The 19,483-nt window shown below is 44.4% G+C and overlaps 1 protein-coding gene across 48 annotated transcripts in view; it reads left to right on the forward strand.

Moving 5' to 3' along the window:
* The window catches only part of NCOR1 (nuclear receptor corepressor 1), a 168,722-nt gene that overhangs the window by 143,243 nt on the left and 5,996 nt on the right, over positions 1-19,483 (forward strand). For 23 of the 48 annotated variants that reach the window (XM_051824416.2, XM_070061434.1, XM_070061440.1 and 20 more), the window contains 11 exons: positions 1,149-1,376; positions 4,141-4,350; positions 4,775-4,924; positions 5,275-5,436; positions 7,814-7,979; positions 8,183-8,676; positions 11,227-11,355; positions 11,771-11,928; positions 12,391-12,614; positions 14,857-15,003; positions 16,939-17,081. In XM_051824416.2, the coding sequence (XP_051680376.1) occupies positions 1,149-1,376; positions 4,141-4,350; positions 4,775-4,924; positions 5,275-5,436; positions 7,814-7,979; positions 8,183-8,676; positions 11,227-11,355; positions 11,771-11,928; positions 12,391-12,614; positions 14,857-15,003; positions 16,939-17,081 (2,211 nt within the window). The remainder of the gene's footprint in view (positions 1-1,148; positions 1,377-4,140; positions 4,351-4,774; positions 4,925-5,274; positions 5,437-7,813; positions 7,980-8,182; positions 8,677-11,226; positions 11,356-11,770; positions 11,929-12,390; positions 12,615-14,856; positions 15,004-16,938; positions 17,082-19,483) is intronic. The other 25 variants (XM_051824429.2, XM_070061426.1, XM_070061429.1 and 22 more) reach the window with 11 other exon arrangements.

Here is a 19,483-nt window from a genome sequence, read left to right on the forward strand (position 1 = left end):
GCCAGGCAATGAGAAAGCCACTATGGAAGAAAAGAGCAAAGAAAAAAATAAGTGAAACTATGACGGATGGTGAGGCAGGCTGTTGGGTAACACATAGAGTAAGAAGAGATAGAGATTTGGTACATGTGGAGCCAAACAATTTAGAATTCTGAAGTAATACAAAAAATGAAAACATTCATTATAGAGTTTAAAGAGGAGTGTTGGACTGCAATTTTTAAAAGATTTATTAATTTACTTAAAAGAGGAGAGACAGAGAGGTCTTCCATCCGCTGGTTCACTCCCCAGATGGCCACAATGGCCAAAGCTATGATGATCCGAAGCCAGGAGCCAGGAGCTTCTTTCAGGTCTCCCATGTGGGTACAGGGGCCCAAGGACTTGGACCATCTTCTACTGCTTTCCCAGGCCATAGCATAGAGCCGGATCAGAAGTAGAGCAGCTGGGACTCGAACCAGCACCCACATGGGATACCTGAGATACCGGCACTTAAGGCAGTGGCTTTACCCACTATGGTGCAGTGCTAGCCCCTGGAGCCCCTGGCCTGCATTTTGAATCTTTTTTTTTTTTTTTAATTAATTAATTTATTTTTTGACAGGCAGAGTAGACAGTGAGACAGAGAGAGAGAGGTCGTCCTTTTTCAGTTGGTTTATCCCCAGTGGCCGCTGCGGCCAGCACACTGCAGCCGGCGCACCATTGCTGTTCCGAAGCCTGGAGCCAGGTGCTTCTCCTGGTCTCTCCCATGCAGAGGCAGGGCCCAAGGACCTGGGCCATCCTCCACTGCACTCCCAGGCCACAGCAGAGAGCTGGACTGGAAGAGGAGCAACTGGGACAGAATCCGGCGCCCCGACTGGGACTAGAACCCAGTGTGCCGGCGCCACAGGCGGAGGATTAGCCTATTGAGCTATGGCGCCGGCCTGCATTTTGAATCTTAATGTAAGGTAGAACAGTACTGGTGCTGTGTTCTCCAGATCTCAGAGCTGCTACTCATTCTTTATATTTGCATATTTTGCCAAAGTGAATGTTAAATGTTTAGGGTGAAAAGAAGATCAATATGTTGTTTGAGTATAGTCTGTATTTGTGCAAAAATGAATAAATATTTTTGTACAGTTTGCAAATTTTATTAAGAATTTGACATTGGCTTTTTTTCCCAGTTACAATTTCTTCTAGCAAGTCTACCAATCATGAAAGGAAATCCACACTGACTCCTACCCAAAGGGAGAGTATACCAGCGAAGTCTCCAGTGCCTGGGGTGGACCCTGTCGTGAGCCACAGCCCATTTGATCCCCATCACAGGGGCAGCACCGCAGGAGAGGTCTACCGGAGCCATCTGCCCACACATTTGGATCCAGCCATGCCGTTTCACAGGGCTCTGGACCCTGGTAAGTAAATGTTGTGATGATTTAAAGCAAGGAAATAGTAAGTCTTCTGTTGCAGTACATATGCAGATGACTGTACATATCGTCAGTGGTATACTTGGTTTCACTCACTGAACATTCCCATGGTACCAGCAACCCCTCAAAAAGAACTAAAACTGTAACAAAAGCCTCATCTGATGGTAATTAGTGAGGCTAATTAAAAAAAGTGGTAACCATGAAGAATTATTTTAAGATAAGAGGCGTGCCTTAAACATGTTAATTTATAACATAAACATTCATTAACCAATATTTTGATAAGGCTGAGGCCTTTATTTAGTAAACTTCACCATTGTCTGTCTTACATAAAAGACAAACACGGCCCAGTGTTGTGGCACAGCAAGTTAAGCCGAAGCTTGAGACAACCAGCATCACATGTCAGCGCCAACTTCGCTTCTGATCCAGCTCCATGCTAATGTCCCTGGGAAGGCAGCAGATGATGGCCCAAGTGCTTGGACTCCTGCACTGATGTAACTTTCAGATAAAAGATTTTCTACAGGTATTTTGCTACTAGGAAATGTAAACAACCTTTAAAATTCTTAGGTTTTTAATTTGGCCTACTGATAAACTTCCCAAAAGACTGAGGGGATACACACATATTCTATCTCTGTTTTTTTTTTTTTTTTTTTTTTTTTTTTTTTTTTTTTTTTAAAGATTTGCTCATTTATTTGAGAGAGAAGAAAAGAGAGACAGAGAAATCTTTCATCTGCTGATTCATTACCCAAATGACCACAATGACCAGGGGTTGAGCCAGGCTGAAGCCAGGAGCCAAGAATCTGAAACTCCATCTGGGTCTTTCACAAGAGTGGCAGGGGCCCAAGCCTTTGGGCCATCTTGCACTGGGTTCCCAGGTCATTATCAGGGAGTTGGATAGGAAGCTGAGCAGCCAGGACTTGAACTGGTGCCCATATGAGATACAGGTGTTGCACGTGGTGGCTTTCCCTGCTATGGCACAGTGCTACCGCCCTGTGTCTCAATTTTAACTTCAAGAATGTGAGCACAAAGTTTAGACAGGAAGAGAGGTCTGAACAGAAAATATAAATGTGTGAGTGAGGCTTAGTTGGCAGTGGCAGGCAGAAGAAGGACTGGTCCCTAGGAGGACAAAGGGGAGCTCAGTGTGCTCCGGGCTTAGGCCCCAAAGACTGACCGACTTCCTTCCTCCCTTCCTGCCTTCCCTCCCTTCACCCCTTCCCTCCTTCTCTCCCTTCCCTCCCCTGCCTTCCCTTCCCCTTCCTTTCCCTCTTTCTTTCCCCCCCCTTCTTTCTTTCTCCTTTTTTAATTTTAAAGATTTATTTATTTGAAAGGCAGGGATAGGGGAGAAAGAGAGAGAGAGATCTTCCATCCTCTGTTTCACTCTCCAGATGGCTGCAACAGCTGGGGCTGGGCCAGGCTGAAGCCAGAAGCCCAGAGCTGCTTCTGGGTCTCCCACATGGGTGCAGGGTCCTAAGCATTTGGGCCATCTTCCACTGCTTTCCCAGGTGCGTTAGCAGGGAGCTGGATCAGAAGCAAAGCAGCCAGGACTTGGACTCCATAAAGGATGCTGGCGTCTCAGGTGCCAGCTTAACCTGCAGCACCACAGTGCCAGCCTTGCTTGCCATCTCTAAGCCTGCACTGAAGTGTAAATGAGGATAGAGACGCTATCTTCTACTTTTCACCATACTGCTGCTGCCCCTGTGTTGTTTTTTTTTTTTCTTTCATGCTCTAACCTCTGGGTTGGAACACTATAACTTTTGGGCCAAGTATAGCTGCCACCTTTTTCAGAAAATAAAAGTTTATTAGAATACAGCTACACCAAATCTTTGTCTGTAACTTCTTGTTGTAGTTCTGTGGCAGAGCTGAGTTGTTGTGACAGAAACTAGCACAAAGCCTAAAATATTTCCCATCTGGCCATTCACAGAAAAAAATTTGCCAGTCCCTGCTCTAAACACAAACACAGAATCCATGCTTGTAGACTGATCCAATTTTTACCACCAGGAAAGTAAACTTAATATTTGTCATGAGGAACTTTCACATGCACTTCTATTTGCTTGTATTGGGAGATTAGTGCTACACAAATAGTCTTATTTTCTTTTTTTTTGACAGGCAGAGTGGACAGTGAGAGAGAGACAGAGAGAAAGGTCTTCCTTTTGCTGTTGGTTCACCCTCCAATGGCCGCTAAGGCCGGTGTGCTGTGGCCGGCACACTGCGCTGATCCGAAGCCAGGAGCCAGGTGCTTCTCCTGCTCTCCCATGGGGTACAGGGCCCAAGCACTTGGGCCATCCTCCACTGCCTTCCCGGGCCGCAGCAGAGAGCTGGCCTGGAAGAGGGGCAACCGGGACAGAATCCGGTGCCACGACCGGGACTAGAACCGGTGTGCTGGCGCCGCAGGCGGAGGATTAGCCTAGTGAGCCACAGAGCCAGCCTACAAATAGTCTTATTTTCAAACACAACTCTTGGAGAATTCAGGTGAAAATAAAGTTACATGTCAAATATTGGAAGTAAAACCATGTGAGGCATTTGTAACTACCCTTCTCCTCCCCCTTTTCAGTTACATCTCAGATACTAGATTGAGTTAGAGTCCATATTGTTGATATGTCAAGGTCTTTAATCCCTGTAGCTAATTAGTAAGTAAAAGTTCTGTGTGCACTAGCTTAGTTGCTGGCTATTTCCTTATTCTTTGTGTGGGTGATCTTTATCAGATGAATTTCGCTCAGTATGAAACTCAGTGCCTTTCTCTCATTCTTTCACTCAGCAGCTGCTGCTTACCTGTTTCAGAGACAGCTTTCACCAACTCCAGGCTACCCAAGTCAGTATCAGCTGTATGCAATGGAGAATACAAGACAGACAATCTTAAATGATTACATTACCTCACAGCAGATGCAGGTGAACTTGCGCCCTGATGTGGCCAGAGGACTCTCCCCCAGAGAACAGCCACTGGGTCTCCCATACCCACCAACAAGAGGTGTGTGTCTCTGCAGTTAAAAATTCATCAGTTTATGATGTTTACATACTGTTTCTTAGATTCTCAATAGATATGCATTGAATGAAAATGCTGCAGCCTTCCCACTATACAAACTAATGTATCAAGAAGAGGTGCTTTGTTAAACACTAAAATACATAATCCATCACTGTGCTAAATATTTGAAATCTATGTTTGACCAGTTTGCTGTCTGTCTTTAATCTGTCCGTATGTTGAGGTTATTGGTGTTGAGCATGGTATTTATTATCCTTTATAGATTTAAAGGCAGTCTTAAAAAGTAATGATGATCTTAAACATTTTTATGTAACTGAGTCCAAATGACCTTTGAATTTAGAGGTAGATAAAGTTCAGAAGCCCGTGTATCTTTGGAATAACACAACATAAATTGTATTTGTCTTCTGCATAGGAATCATTGACCTGACCAATATGCCTCCAGCAATTTTAGTGCCTCACCCCGGGGGAACAAGCACTCCTCCCATGGACAGAATCACATATATTCCTGGTACACAGATTACTTTCCCTCCCAGGCCATACAACCCTGCGTCTATGTCTCCTGGTAAGATCCTGCAGTGATGGGCCGCTGCAATATGACAGACATGCTCAGGGTTTCACAGCATACCCATTTAAGGTGTTTTGGGCAGCTTCTTCCCATTTGGTCTGCTGTTTTTCATTTAGCATTTAGTAATGGTTACTATTTGTTAGTAGATACACTAGAAATACCCTAAATGCTTGTGTTACATTCTGTTATCTAAAACTCTTAGTAAAATAAAAATTCCTACATCCCAGATTTGGAGGGTTTTTGTTGTTGTTCTTGAAAAAATTCTCATGCATGAATTTAAAACTTGCTTGATAAACTTGGTAGGTTGACATTTCTGTCATTAAATTGCAGATTGGTTTGTTTTACAGGACACCCAACACACCTTGCTGCAGCCGCAAGTGCTGAGCGGGAGCGAGAGCGAGAGCGAGAGAGGGAGAGAGAGAGGGAGAGGGAGAAAGAGCGAGAACGGGAACGGGAGCGAGAGCGGGAGCGCATCGCCGCAGCCTCTTCCGACCTCTACCTGCGTCCAGGTCAGTGAGAGGCTGTGCTCCTGCGGCCTCCAGACAGCTCTTGGGGATCTGGTCTGGTGGGGCATTGGAACACTGTGGAAGATGGAAACTAGAATCCTAAGACCCAAAGTCATCCCAAGGTTCAGGTTGCGAGCAAGGAAAAGTGGGTTTTACATGGGAAAAATGAAGTTTGCATGACTGTCTCATTTTGATGTGCCTAAGCCGTTGGTTACGGTTGGGCCTCTGAAGGTCCTCTGTGCAGAGCTCTTAAAGCGGAAAGAGCTGCCCAGGCAGAGAGTCCTATATATGAAGTGTTGCTGAATTCCAGTTGAAAGAAGGACTGGAAAATACAGTAGAAAGTGGTGCAGCATCTTGATTTAAAATGAAGTGCTGCCATTCTGTTCAGGAGGGAGGCGAGTGTTCAGAGGGACACTTACACAAGTGTGCATGAGATGGATTAGAATCCTGAAGGTGCGCATGGGCTGGTGCCACAAGGCCAGTGAGACAGTGTTAGGAGTTCCTGTGCCTGCTAATGGTGGCCTGGACTATTCTAGCAATGATGAAATGGGCAGAAAGTAACTGCTGGGAAGAATATGAAAGTAGAACCAAAGAAGCTTAATAAGCAGGTCTGGGGAATGAGGGCAAGATAGAAACAGGATTTGGTCTGCAATTAAGGAAGAGCATGATTAGCGAAAGCAAAGAGATGATGATTTTTATTTTGGACATATGTAATCTAGTGCATCCTTGAGCCATCTGTCATCCATGATAAACTTTCCAATTTCAGTTCTTTGAATTAAATCGTTGAGCATGTCCGTCCTGTCCTATATACAGCTCTGGCGCTCAGGAGAAAGGCAGTTTGGAGGTGCTGACTGAAGAGTCGCCCAGGAGAGTTGAAACTGTGGCTCGAGTACGATTTCCACGGTGCTATGGTGAAAGGAGGGCTCGGTCAGTCTTCAGAGAGTACTGTGAGGGCTGATTTTGGTTGGCCACCAAAGGAAGCAGAGAGGCAGGAGCAGAACTCAAGGCCACAGTGGCAGGAAGGCGTCCTAGGAAGCAGGCCCTTTGCAGTCCATGAGGATGGCATGGCAGTAAAGGAAGGAGCCCAGAAGCCAGTCTTGTTGGCTGTGGTAATACTGTTCCCGAAAATAGTGTCTGTACAACCTGAACATGTTTAGATGTCACTTGTTACCTATGTACAAACACAATAACAATCACCACGAATCTGACCATAGGAAATGCTTTAATGAATTGTGAGGCAGCACCATAATATTGACTCTATGTTGCTCATGAAAGCACGTGGAAAATTAAAGCTACATAAAGATGGTATATAATTTTGATAGGAACTGTGTGCACGTGATCCCACAGATGGGTAAGAATGAGGATTTAAGACAATAAAGTACTGTTTTGCCCCATCAGACATTTAAGAAGATTGATAAATATTCTGTGTTGCAGTATCTAAAAAACACAGAAGCATGGGTAGTGTAAACTGGGGTATCCCTATTAGACCCGGCAGTTCCACTTGTAGGAATGGATCCCATAGAAGCACTCGTAGAAACTAATGAATAGTCAGAAGGAAGCAAATTGTTGAAAAGCCTGTGTGATTGGTGCTACATGTGAAAGTAGGAGTGTGTGCTCAAACTGCTCACTCTTAGGAAGTCAGCAAACACTGCAGAGTTGGAATGAGGCCATAGAACGAGAGGAAGTAGAGAAGAAATTGATTTGAGAGGGAATTTGTGTTCAAGTTCCTCCAAGTAAAGTGGTTCTGAGCAAGTCCTAGCCCTGTCCTTAATGGGAGAGCTAAAGTTAGGTGAAAAACTGGCTTGAAGCTTTGAAGAAATGTGTCTACTGGAGCCAAGCCATGGGGAAGGATATTCTGAATGATTTCATCTCACAGGAGTAAAAGTTACCGTGGAGAGCAGTGACATGTGAACCAGGAAGTGCTAAGGTGGAGTGAAAAGCCTCGAGCCCTGGTGTCCCAGCAATACACAATTTTCATTAAGATGCTTAGGAAGCTATACCAAGTCTTTAGAAATCACACACACACCAGAATTTGAGGAAGAATCTGAGAGGTGACCTCTTCTGATTGATAGCAGCACTTTGTTGTTGGAGCCAATTTTGTTTTTGTCTGGAATCAAGGTTGGAACTTGTCACAAAAAGGGGGAAAATGGCAGTACATGTTACCTGCTGTTTTGTTTCTGGTTTTATTGCCTCTTTATTGAGAATATGTAGAACAAGTTTCTAGAGAGGTCAGAAAATAAGTTATCAAGTTTCCTGTCTCATTTTCCTTTTCCAGTGAGAAGTATTAGGAAACCAGCAGTCAATTAATGGTGCTGCCTTTCGTGTCCAGCTTCTTTCTCACAGCGGGGCTATCTTCCTTTTCCTTTTTCTGCCCCTGCAGGCTCAGAGCAGCCCGGCCGGCCTGGCAGTCATGGATACGTCCGCTCCCCGTCCCCGTCAGTAAGAGCTCAGGAGACCATGTTGCAGCAGAGACCCAGTGTTTTCCAGGGAACCAATGGAACCAGCGTAATCACACCTTTGGACCCAACTGCTCAGCTACGAATCATGTCAGTTGCTTGTTACACGTTTTGACCGCACACACTCACCAAGTCTCACATAGACGTTTTAAAATTGGCAGCTGCAAGCATATAAGTCGAGTCATGATTTTCTCTCTGCTAATTTTGTCTTGCAATTTGTCTTTGCATCTCCCCACCCCACGCCCAGTAGATGACCGTCCCTTCACAGAGCTGTGGTTTGGTTTTCTTTACAGGCCACTGCCCGCTGGGGGCCCTTCCATAAGCCAAGGCCTGCCAGCCTCCCGCTACAACACTGCTGCGGACGCCCTGGCTGCTCTTGTGGACGCTGCAGCTTCTGCACCCCAGATGGATGTGTCCAAAACAAAAGAGAGTAAGCATGAAGCTGCCAGGTTAGAAGACAGTTTGAGAAGCAGGTCAGCAGCAGTTAGCGAGCAGCAGCAGCTAGAGCAGAAAAGCCTGGAGGTGGAGAAGAGACCTGTTCAGTGTCTGTACACTTCTTCAGCCTTTCCAAGTGGCAAGCCCCAGCCTCACTCTTCAGTAGTTTATTCTGAGGCTGGGAAAGACAAAGGGCCTCCTCCAAAGTCCAGATATGAGGAAGAGCTCAGGACCAGAGGGAAGACCACCATTACTGCAGCTAACTTCATAGACGTGATCATCACCCGGCAAATTGCCTCGGACAAGGATGCAAGGGAACGTGGCTCTCAAGGTTCAGACTCTTCCAGTAGCTGTATGTATCTCAATCTGAGTTGCACAGTGTGATGTCTGAGTAAAGAATGACTTTCTTCTCTAGGGAAAGCAGAACTGTATGGTATTGAACAATCCTAATGTTTGATGGTCAGTGTAACAGAAAAGGTTTTATGGGTTGACAGGGCAAAAAAGTGTATCTTTCACTATTTTTATGATCATTTAAATATCTCAATGTCCTAAGTGTAAGCCTATCAGCATGTTTCCAAAAGAAAGCTACCTTTTTTACAGCATTCAGTTGGGAAAGTAGATAGGTAAAGACAGCCTGTTAGCACGCCAAGGCATCTGAAAAGTGACAGATGTGCTGCTGTGGCGCACTTTCTTTAGAGGCATTTGCCAGGGTGTGGTTCAGGATCTCCACTGATCCCCCAAAGCCTATTCGATCCCCTTATGGAAGATGTAGGTTTGTAAACAGTGATAGCCTCACTTTGTAATTGTTAATTATACTGTACCATTCTCGCAAGTTGGATTTTGCCCAAGTTTGGTTAGTCACTTATGGCAGGGTAGACTCTGCAGAACTACACTAACATGGTTGAACAGTTAGTTTTTAAAAATTCCTTTCTAACTGTTGCCTAAATTCTTCATGGAATTTCAGAAGAAACAAGCAGGTATTTAAACGAGAAGCTGCTAACAAACGGAGATGATTTAATCATATGATTGTTATCTCCATTAAAGAAATTGAGAAGAGTTGGAGGTAATGAAAAAAAGATCTTTTGTGCACCAGAATGCATGTATCAACCTTTTTACTTCTAAGTATCCACTTAATTATTAATTGCTTAGGCCCCTAGCTACTGGTTGTTAAGGTTTTTGGGGAGAGGGAGGTAGCTTGTATTGAAGTACGACTTCCTTTTAGCCTGGCATTAGGAAAATTCCACAACATAGGTTTTCTGCTTATACAGAATGGCAAGCTGAGGAAGAAACATGGCAGGAATTTTAGAACGAAGTCCCTAGCACACAAGGTGGCTCCACCTGGGCTGATGAAAATAGAAAGCCCAGGTTCCTTCTGAGTGGCCATGTCTTCCTTTTTTTTTTTTTTTTTTTAACACCACAAGGCTGTGAGTTGCATGAAATTCACAGGCTATTGGTAGTTATTCAGTGTGGTTTTCAGTTTGACTCTTGAGAGCCTCCCTTGCTCACCCTGCAGATGAAGTACGTTGCCTTGACCTTGCCCCTTAAGGCTTCATAAGCAGTGTGAACGTGTTTTGAGATCAGACATTGTTTTGGCTGATTGTTGGAAGTTGTCAGCAGGTTCGGGCTGATGGTACATAAAGAGTGATAAGTCCGTGCCTCAGTGATGGTTTCCGTCCTGTTTATCAGGTGTTTGTTCTGGCGAGTCCACTAGGGCTGGGAACTGCATTTTCCTTGACCTGGGTGGGAGGAGGAAGGGTTGTTGAGAACGAGGGCGCGGGTGGTAGCTGAGCAGCCGAGTGTCTTCTCGTCTTACACCTGTGTCTAGCTGCAGTCGCACATCCTTTGGGCCTGTGATGGTTTTCTCACTTTGTGGTGCAGCCTATAGATGCAAAGTCCTCTGAAGGCGGAAAGTTCCTGTGCAGGAAGTTCCATTGGCCTTCCGGACTCAGGGCCGCGGCCATGGCAGGACTCTCCCAGGGCCCTTCTCTGGTGTGGAGGATGCCCTCCCTCTCTGTGAATTTACTTCCCTTCACACATTCCCTGCTGCTGCTGTTGATTATCACAATGTAACATGGTACTGAAGAGTTAATCTGGAGTAATATTTGTTAGCAGTACTCCTATTATTGGAGAAAATTATTATATAATGTTATATAACTTAAAGCTTGAAGTCACCATGGTAATGAAGCAGCTTTATAGCCTTGAACTTTTTCTAAGAGTAGATTGTCCTATAAAACTGGGATTAGTGGAATTAATTAGCTGTTGCAAACTGCTCCTTTGTTTGTTTATTAATTTCTTCTGATGAGTAGTTCCCTGATGAATTCTTTTCCATCTCCGAGAAGAACATCACAAATCTGTTCTCAGTTCCACCTTACCTCATTGCTTGGTACAGACTGTAACAACTTACAGATTTATTTATTTGAGGGAGAGTGCCCGTCTTCTGGTTTACTTCTTGAATGCCTGCAGTGGCCAGGGCCGGATCCAGGAGCTGGAAATGCAATGCAGGCCTCCATGTGGGTGGCAGGAGCACAGTGACTTGAGCCATCCACCATGCACGGCCTTCCAGGGCCTGCACTGGCAGAGAGCTGGAGGCAGGAGCCAAAGCCCAGAACTGAGCTCACACATTCTGATGTGAGCATCTTACCCACCAGGCTGAACACCAGCTCCCTATCAAAGGCTTTTGAAAGACATTGGAATCCACAAGATTTCAGAAATCCCATGCACTGCAAGGGTTATAAACACCGAGGCACCTTTGTTACAGCCCGTTGATTTCAGTAGTTTTTATCAATAACTTGGAATGCCATTTAACATTTCTGATAAGAAAACTAAAATATGAGGTTTGAATAACTTGTGCTTTTGAAACGTTTCATAGGATTAGTTTTAAAATAAGATTTTTTTCTTAAAGTGTCTTCTCACAGGTATGAAACGACTAGCGATGCTATTGAGGTCATAAGTCCTGCCAGCTCACCTGCACCGCCCCAGGAAAAACTGCAGGCCTATCAGCCAGAGATTGTTAAGGCAAATCAAGCCGAAAGTATGTCTCTCTTAGCCACTGCTGACATGTTTGCATGTTTACATTGATCATTGGCTTCTTATCTGTCTAGACCATAATAAGGAATGACTTGTTTTGTTTCAGGGTAATCTTATGTCCATCTGCTTTAGAAACGTTTGAAACTGCACCAATGATAAGCAGCTTTTAAGCTATTGATCACACTTTTGTTTGTATTTTAATGACATAATAGTTGATATTAATGTTGGTTGCTCATTTTACTAGTCCCGACTCCTGTCGGTGAAGAAATATTTTTTTCCAAAATTAAGATATATAAATTCCGAGTTTTGAGAGATGTATCACATCCTTTTCGTGTGTTCTTTTGAATTCTATGTAATCTTTGATCATGAGTAAAAGACAAGGGCATCACTGAGTAAGACATCTATCTGTCCTCCGTTAGACGATCCAGGCAGACAGTATGAAGGACCATTACACCACTATCGACCACAGCAGGAGTCACCATCTCCACAGCAGCAGCTGCCCCCTTCCTCACAGGCAGAGGGGATGGGGCAAGTGCCCAGGACCCATCGGCTCATCACACTTGCCGATCACATCTGTGTAAGCTTTTCATTGTTATAATCCGATTTTTTATTTTTTGATCATGCAGAAAGCAGATATATAGAAAAGGAAAACCACAAAATAAGATGTGTGTAGATTTCTACTTTTAATTATGAAGTCTACATTATTTACGTTTTATTTGAGAGACAGAAACACAGAACTCCTGTCCACTGGGTTTACTCCCCAAATACCTGCAACAGCTTGGGGCTGGGCCAGCCTGAAGGTGGGAGCCAGGAACTTAATCTAGAGGCAGGAACCCACTTCCTTGAATTGTCACCTGCTGCCTTCCTGAATGCATATTAGCAGGAAGCTGAAATCAGGAGCAGATTTTGGACTTGAACCCAGGCACTCGGATATGGGGGTGAGAGTTTTTCAACACTAGGGCAGATGCTGGCCTCAAATGCTACTTTCTTTTGCAGGAATATAATGAGTTTAACCATTTCCTTTTTTTCTATGTCACAGCAAATTATCACACAGGATTTTGCTAGAAATCAAGTTCCCTCGCAGACTCCCCCGCAACCTCCCACTTCTACATTCCAAAATTCACCCTCTGCTTTGGTGTCAACGCCTGTGAGGACTAAAACATCAAGTCGTTACAGCCCCGAGTCCCAATCTCAGTCTGTTCACCATCAGAGACCAGGTTCCAGAGTTTCTCCAGAAAATCTTGTGGACAAATCCCGGGGAAGGTACAGTCTTGACTGCAAATGACAGGCAGATTTCCCAACAGTCCAATAGTCTGAATATACCTGCAAGATAGTGGTTCATGTCTCACACCACCTTCAGCTCATTTGCCTTATTCTCTGGAAAGTGTCCATGAGGTTTCTCCATTACATGTTGCTCTTGGGGTGCCTGCTGCCTGAGCAGTTGGTGTGCTTGTCTTTAAATCTATCCACTAGTTAGTTTTTGTTGTGGTGTTTGCTGGTTTGCAAGGACAGTTATGAAGGAGCACAGTTTGGTAGCTAAGGGACCCCTGAGTGGTCCTGAATTCAGAATCACCTCACTCTCTCGGGTTTCTCCTGGGTAACAACAACAGGTATTTAGGAAGGTGACATTAAACAAAGCAAAGTGAGATGAATGGCAACATGATAGGAGGAAGGAGATAGCTTTTTAATGTCAGGACTGTCTGGTAAAGAGAATATCTTCTTACCTGCTGTTCTACATTGGGATTAAAAAAAATGGAGACAGGGTTTTTGGTTCAGAGTGGTAGACTAAACATTAGTATATGTGAAATTACAGTTAAATAGTACTGGGGGAGTTCATAAGAATGCTGAGAATAAGACTGGGATATCAACAGATCAGAGTCGGCAAATACCTGGAAAACACACAGCAGACTCCTGAGCCCAAGGAGTGGAAGCCATAGCTCACAGCCTGAGAAAAAGACATCTGTAGCAAAAGATTTTTCCAGCCTGCCTACCCACCCCTCATGTTTAAGAAGCTAGATGGCCTGTGTTGCCAACATTTTAAATATACAAAGGGAGAGGGCACAGGACAGCACATCCGCATGTATCTGGCTCTGGCAGTCAGAAGGGGATAGCCAGTCCTGTTTGATTTTTTACTCTCTTGCCCCACCCTGCAATTGGATTATTTTGAAGCAAAATTTTGACGTCAGTTCAAGAAACTGGATGATCTTTTAAAAAGATTTATTTATTTATTTGAAAATAAGAGTTATAGACAGTTAAAAACAGAGAGAAATCGATCTTCCATCTGTTGGTTCACTCCTCACATGGCTGCCAACAGCCAGGTCTCTGGGCCAGGCCAAAGCCAGGAACCTAGTGGGTAGCAGGCGGCCTATTCACTTAGGCCATCTTCCTCTGTTTTTCCAGGTACATTAGCAGGATCAAAAGTGGAGCAGCTAGGACTCAAACTGGTGCTCATATGGGCTGTCCATGTCACAGGCTGTGGCATAACCCTGCTGTGGCACAACACCGGCCCAAATCTGGATGGTCTTAAGAACAAAATGAAAGCACATTTATTCTCTTTCAACCAAAAAGAGAAAAGAAATAAAATTATGAAAAACAGAAAGCTTTACAGAAAGTCATGGTTCATTCCTGATGCAAAGTACCCAGTACCCTGTAGCAACGTTTAAGCCACTGATGGCATTTATGAAAGAGTATATATTTGTCTTTTTCACTGCTAACTTCTAGATCACTACACTTGGATTTATTACATTGGTCTCAGTAAAACCATCTGGTTTTTTAGTTTAAAATGTTTATACAATCCATAGTGTTATAAGACACCATTGATTTTTAGCCTATAAGCAAACCAGTTCTAGAGTAGATGCAAATGCTGTGAATCGCAATAATGGCTGACAATATTGGGGGATGGGGGAGGAAATGGACAAGGAAGACAGGTAGAAGATGACTCATTCTGTGACCCTAGTAGGTTGATTGGGAAAGGAAGTATCGTCTGTGAGTTACTTGGGCTTAACTATAACAATAATAAATGTAGATGCTGCAAGTTACAGGTGGCTCCTAATATGCATAATTGCTAAGTCAAAACCATTTTGGTCTAAATAGTGTTTATCCCACATTATCTTTACCAACATGGCATCCAGAGGAAAAACTAAATTGCAAAGAATTCCTCAAAATGGTATAACTGGAGCCTATGTTCACTAACTTGACAAAACTCTAGTTTTCAGGTTAGTACTTGACTCCTTCACTTAATAGGGAAATAATGGGGAAAGAACTGGCAAGTTATGACTCAAAATAAGCAGTCACCTTGGACCTCCTGGCCACGGGAAGGGTGGGGGCCCTCTGCTGAGGGACATGCAGAGGCTGTGGACAGTTGAAGCAGCAGTAACAGCCTGTGCGACAGCCGGGTATCTGAGGACTACTGAAGCCACTGAGTGGAGTTGGGAGTTAACCAGTTTCCATTTGGGACAAGCCTAGGTGAGCCTTTGAAGCAAATCTGGTATTTTACATGTCACAGCAGCAGGCCTGGAAAATCCCCAGAGAGGAGTCACGTCTCTTCCGAGCCCTACGAGCCCATCTCCCCACCCCAGGTTCCAGTTGTGCATGAGAAGCAGGAAAGCATGCTGCTCTTGTCTCAGCGGGGAGCCGAGCCTTCGGAGCAGAGGTGAGGGGCCTGTCCAGGAGCGGGCGGCGGGCGGGCTTTGGAAGCCAATGTCTTTTTTTTGGTTTATGTGTCAGGATGGGGCTCTTGTAGGATCCTTCAATCTGTTTTCCTAGTGATCTAATGCCAGCAGATATTAGTGAAAAAATTCCATTTATTTACATTAGAGAAAGTGTGTTAATTATTCTTGAAATTCAGTCTTTCTTAGTCTGTTTTGTTTAACTCTGTTACTGGGGGTTGTGGCACCCATGGCTTTACCCAACAGGTGAGTGCTTACCATGCACCAAGCACTGTGTAAGCGAAGCACTGCTGAGCACCTGTGCTTTCCCACCTCTCACTCACTGTTTCTAACCCTCCCTGAGCCCACCCTGGGAACTCAACAGTTCTATCCCCATTTGGGTTCCATCTCTTTGCCCTAGTCTCCATCCTTCTACCAGAATGGCTTGTCCAGAATTCACAGAGAATCAAGCACAAGGCATTTGATTCTTTGATGGTCAGCTTATTCTGCTCCTGCAACTCCATTTCCTACTACTTCATCCTTATACTTAAAAAAAAAAACAAAAAAATCATTTACTTATTTGAAAGGCAGAGTTACAGAGTGAGAGAGAGATCTTCCATCCACTGGTTCATCCTGAGATGGCCACAGTGGCTGGAGTTAGGCCTAGGCCAAGTTAAGGTTAGGAGCCTGGAAGTCCACTTGGGTCTTCCACATGGGTGGCATGTCCATATCCACACTGTTGAATACCTCCCTGCTGCTCTCTTAAGTAAACATGTGACTTGTCTGTGGTCATCCTTGTAGTAAGGGAGAAGAGTCCAGTCTTAAACCAAGATTAACTCCAAACAGCTAGTCCATTTCTTAGAATGTGTTATTCACATTTATTATATACATTCATAGGCAGCCAAAAAGTAAGTGGATCCATTTTTACAGAGGAAGTAATTTTATGTTAAATGATACACTTAAATGTTTTCCCCAAGTTTGTGAATTTTTTGATGACAAGGACCATATCTTACTCATTTTTCTGCCACTGTTATTGTCTTGGCATATGGTGTCTGTATTGAGTGATGAATCCGCATGACCTGGTTTTAGTTACCAACAGCTTTCTCTCCATATGTTCTGTTACCATCTCTTACTCTGACTCGATTTATGTTAGGGAAAAAGTTTATTTTTAAAAATATGTTAGTATAGCAGGCTGCCAATGAAATTTGAAACCCTTTACATTAAACTCATCTCAGCTGTTAGTTGGCTTGAAATGACTAATACTTTTCTGTTCAACACACAGAAAGTATTCTGTTGTAGTCCAAGTACTTAGATATAAGCACTTGATATAGGCAAGTGTGCTGTTGTAATTTTAATGTACTTAAAGGTATTTCTGCCAGAATTGTTCCTGATTTATGTGATAGCCATATATGTATATATGTGTTTGTGCTGTTAAATAGAGAGCACCATGAAAAGATGTTTGACTTTTCCCATGGATACTCAGGATCACTGGCTGCTTGTTCAGTCCATCAGAATCACTGCACTCCACCCTGGGAGGCACCATTGATAGCTCCAGTAGTGGTGTCCCTGCCACCAGGGACACCTGGGAGACCAGGATTGAGTTTCTAGCTCCCAGTGCATTCCTGGCCTTGGAGGGCTTTTGTGGAGTGAAGCTGTGGATGGAAGCTGTGTGTAGCTCTGTCCCTCTGCCTCTCAAAAAACAAATAAGCCCAAGTTTTCATTTCATTATAATTTAGGACTTCATTCTTGAGACCTGAAGTATTTGACTTTGTCCTCAAAAAGGTGTACTAACTGGCTTATGATGACATGTTGTCATTAGGATTGTAACATGGAATGAAGAGGCTGCAGCTGTCCACTCTCTCACCAGCACTACTGTTAACAAGAACGTCCCCAGGGTTAGGACTACATGATTATAATAGACTTTCCTGTGTTCCTAACAGGAGTGATTCCCGCTCACCAGGCAGTATTAGCTACTTGCCTTCATTCTTCACCAAGCTTGAAAACACATCACCAATGGTTAAATCAAAGAAGCAGGAGATTTTTCGTAAGTTGAACTCCTCTGGTGGAGGTGACTCTGATATGGGTAAGTGGGATTTCTTTCATGAACCCCAAATAAAACATGCACTAATATTATCTCCAACATTGCCTGTCCTGTAATCCTTGAGTTTGAAGGCTCGTATAGGGCATCCATCTAGCACATCAGACCTAAAGTTCCCCTCCAACATGTGCCTGTTCATGAAGAGTTCCTAATTAGGGAGCAGGAATTCAGGAACCCCTTTTTTTGAAGCTGTGTGGACCTTTCTGTGAGGTGGGGCTGGATCAACTCTCCATTTCTCTTTTTAAACCCCCTGGGCCATCACCACATGGCATCTCTTCAGATATTTGAAAGTACGTCCTTCTTGAGTAGCCTACCTCTGAAAATGGGTCATCTGTCACATTCTCGTTCCCAGTGCCCCCTACAGGAAAACACACATACCTTAGCCTTTTAGTAGGCTGAGTGATGCAGAGTAGTGTGATAAGACCTGCTGTGGATTCATCATTACGAATGCAGCCCATGACTGTGTGTGCTGTTTTTGTTGGGACCTGAACAATGTGAGGGTTTAGTGCACTTGGTGTGAATACGCATTTTCAGGTCAGGTGTCTTGGGATGCTCTTAATCTACACCTCCACCTGTTCTGCGATTACCATCTCCAGGTGTAGGACAGTCTGTGCTTCCCCCCTCCCAACTACGTTTTCTATCCTACCAATGTCTGTCCAGATCGAAATTCAGCCATCAACATTCATATGCAAGTGCAACAGATAAACTCACCATCTCAAACTATAACATTGGGAGCAGGGGGTTGGCCTAGGAGTTAAGATAGCCCTTGGGACACACACATCCAACACTGTAGTGCCTTAGATCGAGTCCTGGCCCTGCTTCCAATTATAGCTTCCTGCTAATGCACACCTTGGGAAGCAGATGATGGGTCATGTAGCTCAGTCCCTGCCACCCACCTGGGAGGACTGGATTGAGTTCCTGTCTCCTAGCTTCAGTCTGGCCCAGGCATGGCTGCTTGGGGATTTGGTGAGTGAACCAATGGATGGGAGACTCTCTCTGCTTGTCTTGCTCTCTGTGTGCCTCTCAAATAATTTAATAAATAAAAATACAGCATCAATAACGGTGGCAAAGGTTATTTAACACTGCGTTTTAGGCACTGTCTAGATTCAGTCCTCACAGCCACCCTGCCTGCTACATACTATAATTACCTTCATTTTACAGCTGAGGGAACTGAGACTCAGGTTTGGGAGCTGGCACAGGCTATGTAACCGGTACATAGTGGGGCTCCAGTCCTCCTCCAGGGCCCGTGCTGCTAAGGACATGTGAATGGCTTCTGACGGTTCTGTACTTAGGGTACTATGAACCAAATTTTTGGAAAGCTCTAGGGCAGAACCTTCCCTTTGGGTTGATACGCATGCATTTATTGAATCCTCCTTATAGTCGGCTGTTCAACACACTCTCTACTGTCCCCTAGTCTAGTCTTTGCTTCCGTTGTCCCCAGTGACGGAGACAGACTTGGTGTACTGCCATCCACTGTTCTCCTGACCCTGTCAAAACAAATTGTGGGCTGTGAACTGTGAACTGCTGGGTGGATGTGTGTCTGCATCTGTGCCCCTTGTGATTAGTAAATGTTGAACATCAAAACAGAAAAAAAGCATGAGTGTAGTGTCACTCAACTTACCCTTGCTCCTGCTGAAGTGACACTCTTTCCAGAGTGTCAAGCAGAACTGCTGTCAGACCTACAGAAGTCTTTTTTTTTTTAAATTAGCATTAGTTTTCTCTTCTCTGGTCTTCAACTGTTTTATCTGTTATTTACAGCTCCTCAAATATCACCAATAAAAATAGGGTGACCAGAGATGCATTTGCCAGTGCTTAGAGATGCACAGGTCTTAGGGCAGCCAGCTGTGGTCTGCACCGCTCCTCTCTAGCCTTTGTCATCGTTTGAGTGGGACAAAAAATTCTGACTCAGAAATGCTGTGTATGAGTTGAAGTCAGCTTTTTGGTTTCCTAGTGGTTTACACTGTATTCAGGAAGTAGCTCTCTGGTCCAAGGATCAATGATTTAGCAAAGTTGCATGTTGGGTGTTTTAGAGTAACAGATGGTCTCTGCTCTGAAGATGTGATGTAGCAACAGGGCAGTGTGTTAGCCTCAGAAGGCAGTGCCTCAGCATCTGGGAGCGTCCTGATGCAAAACTTGTTTTGATTGTGGAGAGAGGAGTTGATACTAAAAACCGCTGGGCTCCTGGGCAGCCCCTTACACCTAAGTCAAAAAGCCACCTGCAACCAGCACAGCTCTGCTTCAGCTCCGTGTTCCCACCAGGGACATGGATGAGTGTATTCTTTAAAAACCTCAATGCTTTCACCTCTGTTTGGTCTCTGCCACTCTGACCCAATGCACAACCCTTTCCCGGGAGTACTTTCTCTTGGCTTTCAGACAGCATGCTCTCT

Source organism: Oryctolagus cuniculus, chromosome 17, assembly GCF_964237555.1.
Source record: "Oryctolagus cuniculus chromosome 17, mOryCun1.1, whole genome shotgun sequence".
NCBI classification, from domain to species: Eukaryota; Metazoa; Chordata; class Mammalia; order Lagomorpha; family Leporidae; genus Oryctolagus; species Oryctolagus cuniculus.